The sequence below is a fragment of the Protobothrops mucrosquamatus genome, unplaced genomic scaffold (genome assembly GCF_001527695.2).
Source record: "Protobothrops mucrosquamatus isolate PMUCROS unplaced genomic scaffold, P.Mucros_1.0 scaffold219, whole genome shotgun sequence".
Taxonomy (NCBI): Eukaryota; Metazoa; Chordata; class Lepidosauria; order Squamata; family Viperidae; genus Protobothrops; species Protobothrops mucrosquamatus.
In genome coordinates, this window is record NW_015386572.1 from 236,081 (window position 1) to 239,106 (window position 3,026).

The following is a 3,026-nucleotide window of genomic DNA, read 5'->3' on the forward strand; positions in this document are numbered from 1 at the left end:
AATCTGACTCCTGCTCCTCACACAGCTGAGCTTCATCAGAAACACAACTGGAGGGGCCAGGCTCTTCATCAAGCCGTGAGTCTTGTAATTCATCAGAGCCTCCCTCTGACCCTGATGGCCCCTCAACAGCCTCCTCCACATCCTCCTCAGACTCAGCTGTTGGGAACACAGGCTGGCACGGAATCACAACAGAAGGTTGTAAATGATGATCACATGAATCCAGGGATACTGCAACCATTGTAATATATGCTAGATGCCAAGCAACCAAATTTTTATCACCTGACTATGGGGATACTGCATTGGTTTTAAGTGCAAAGACTGGTTGTCACATTTTTAGTGGCGTAACTCTGAACTGTCAACAAATGAATGGGATGTAAGTCAAGAATTACTTGTAACGGTAACAACTATTAACCTCATTATTAATGAATGCAATATAATTACAGTACTCCATTACAAAACCTTTAAAACTGGTGTAGAACGGGGTCCCCAACCCCTGGGCTTTAGCCCACTATTGGGCCACGAGAAAATGGCCAAGCTTGTGCAAGTGGAATTTCAGGCACAAGCACAAGGACCCTCCGCTTACGCCACTCACACAAATGGAGCTGCAGCCACACCTGCCACTCTCTCTTTAACACTCTCTCACACACACGCACACCATGCCAGGCCACCAAGCTGGAAAGGTTAAGGACCACTGGTGTAGAAGACTATACAGAGAACTGTAATTTTTTAATGTTAACATGTTAATGTTATTTCACAACAGCAACATTAATGCTTCTATGTCAGAGAGTAGAATCTATCAAAACACTCTTATACAATGCTTAAAATTTCACCTCTGTTATGGTAACCATTTCATTTTGCATTTCATCTAGCCGATTCTGCAGCAAGTTTTCGCTTTCCACCAACTTTAAACCATACTGTGCTGCTTTTCTTCTTTCTTCTTCAGCTTCTTTCAGTTGACACCGAAGACGTGAATTTATGTCTCTGTCTGTCTCCATTTTCTTTTAACACTGAAACTATATATGATGTACAACTTTTAAAAATCAATCTATTATGGGTAAAATTCATATATCTTATTTATTGATGGGATTTAGAAGAGCTCCCCTTCATAATTTATATACTTATGGTACTTACTCCTACAAAGCAGAACCCCCTCCCCAAAACTGATTGGAGACCTCCCTGGAGAAAGGAGAACCACATCCTCACTTGATAGAACATTGCTTTGTGGATGCTACTCATTGGTTCAAGGTATTGTGGGTCATTATTGTGCCATCAAAGAAATCAGCAATCATCTAAAAATCTTAGTCCTCATATACAGACCAACTACACTTTCATAAACAAATTAACCTTCACCAATCAATAATTCCCACTGCTCATCCTTAAAGAACTCATTACCCTCAGTGACATATTTAATCACAGGTAGGCTATGATCTGACTAGGTCTTTAAAATACAGGCTATCTACAGTTTTCTGCCAAATAAATAACCAATCCATTAATGTATCATATATAAATATTGCTATTCTTCCATAGCCAGCATGAAAGACAAAGGGTCTTTTATATTTGGGGACACAAATATATTAACTGAGTGTGAAGAACACAGTGGTCTTAGTATTCTTAGCCTGATATTAAATTGCATTCAGGTTGGGTTTACAAACTGTACCATGGTTTGCTTAATCATAGTTTATTCGATAAGATAAAATCAGCTTGGCTCACATTGCATGCAAAGCCAAACATTTATGGATTAGGATTATACTTGAATCCCATTTCATCAATTCACATAAAAAGATTCCTGGACTTTTAACAAAATGAAAAACAAGGAAAATGCTTACTCTAGTTGTTAAACCACCAATAGATATAAAAAGTTTAAAAACAAGATAGCTGAAAGATAGAAGGGGAAACAAAACTGTACATACAGAATAGAGGTTAGATCGCCATATAAATTGCCCAAACAGTACTGCTGATTGAAACAAATTTGAGTCACACTTTCTTAGTAGCTTTGAAAAGCTTATTTATAAAGTTTATAATAGTAACTTCTCAAAGAAAATACCAAGTAAACTGCAAAACTAATACAAACTCATGTTAATATAAAGCAAATCACTTTTATCCTGAAATGTAGTATTGGTTTTCCAGAAACCGCAATAGGTAGAACCCATGTCCTCATGTCAGTAATCTAAGTTAAAGCATTCCTGAAAATTCTTCATGTTCTTCTTTTAAAATATTAAAATATTTAATATGTATCTTCTACAGCTACCAAATTTTATTCCAAGCTAACCGACTCAGTTTGGATCAGACTCTGAGCAGCAGACCTTAATTCCAAAAAAGTATACCCAGTAAATCATCAGAGGCATGATCTGGTAAAACAAAAACATCACATTTATCCTGTCATATTAACAATCTTTCATCATTTTTATCCATTAAAACTATAAATAAATAGTTGTATCATAAATGTGATTGATGGTTTTATGAACTTCAAGATTCTGATTTTTTTTATTTTCAACATTATTCAATATTTCATTATTATAATGAAACCCAATCAAGATTAGCAGTACTTAATGGCAATTGTGGCAAGAATGTTTTTTTATCTTCCTCCCTTTTCCTGATTAAGCTATATAGCTTCAGTCTGCATAATAACAACATTAAGCAGTATATTTTAGAGCCATCAGCAATGTGTTAACATTTTAAACTAGAAATCAAATATACTGAGTCATAGTAAACCAAATAAGACTCTAACATCTAATAACTTTTACAACATTTTACAATTTGACATAACACAACTAGCTGCCACAAAATGCTTAAACTAGAAAATATTTGAAAGCTACATGCAAAGTAATACTTGGCAGTAAGTAAGCATTAAAACTATATTCAAATGAACACTGAAACTAAAAGAACTGAAATCTTCTCAGTCCAATAACATTTTGCGAAGAAAAAACTAGAAACTGACCTTCAAGTACATTCCATCTTATGAAAGTACAAATTTAAACCAAATGATGCTTTTTTAACTGGGAAATCTGTTTACTTTTATCTTGAAG

At 35.1% G+C, this 3,026-nt stretch overlaps 1 protein-coding gene across 1 annotated transcript in view; it reads right to left on the bottom strand.

Moving 5' to 3' along the window:
- The window catches only part of SPDL1 (spindle apparatus coiled-coil protein 1), a 33,317-nt gene extending 32,352 nt beyond the window's left edge, over window positions 1-965 (bottom strand). Inside the window, exon 1 of the mRNA XM_015814112.2 lies at window positions 831-965. Within this exon, the coding sequence (XP_015669598.2) occupies window positions 831-860 (30 nt within the window). The 5' untranslated portion in view covers window positions 861-965. The remainder of the gene's footprint in view (window positions 1-830) is intronic.
- Between the last annotated feature and the right edge of the window lie 2,061 nt (window positions 966-3,026).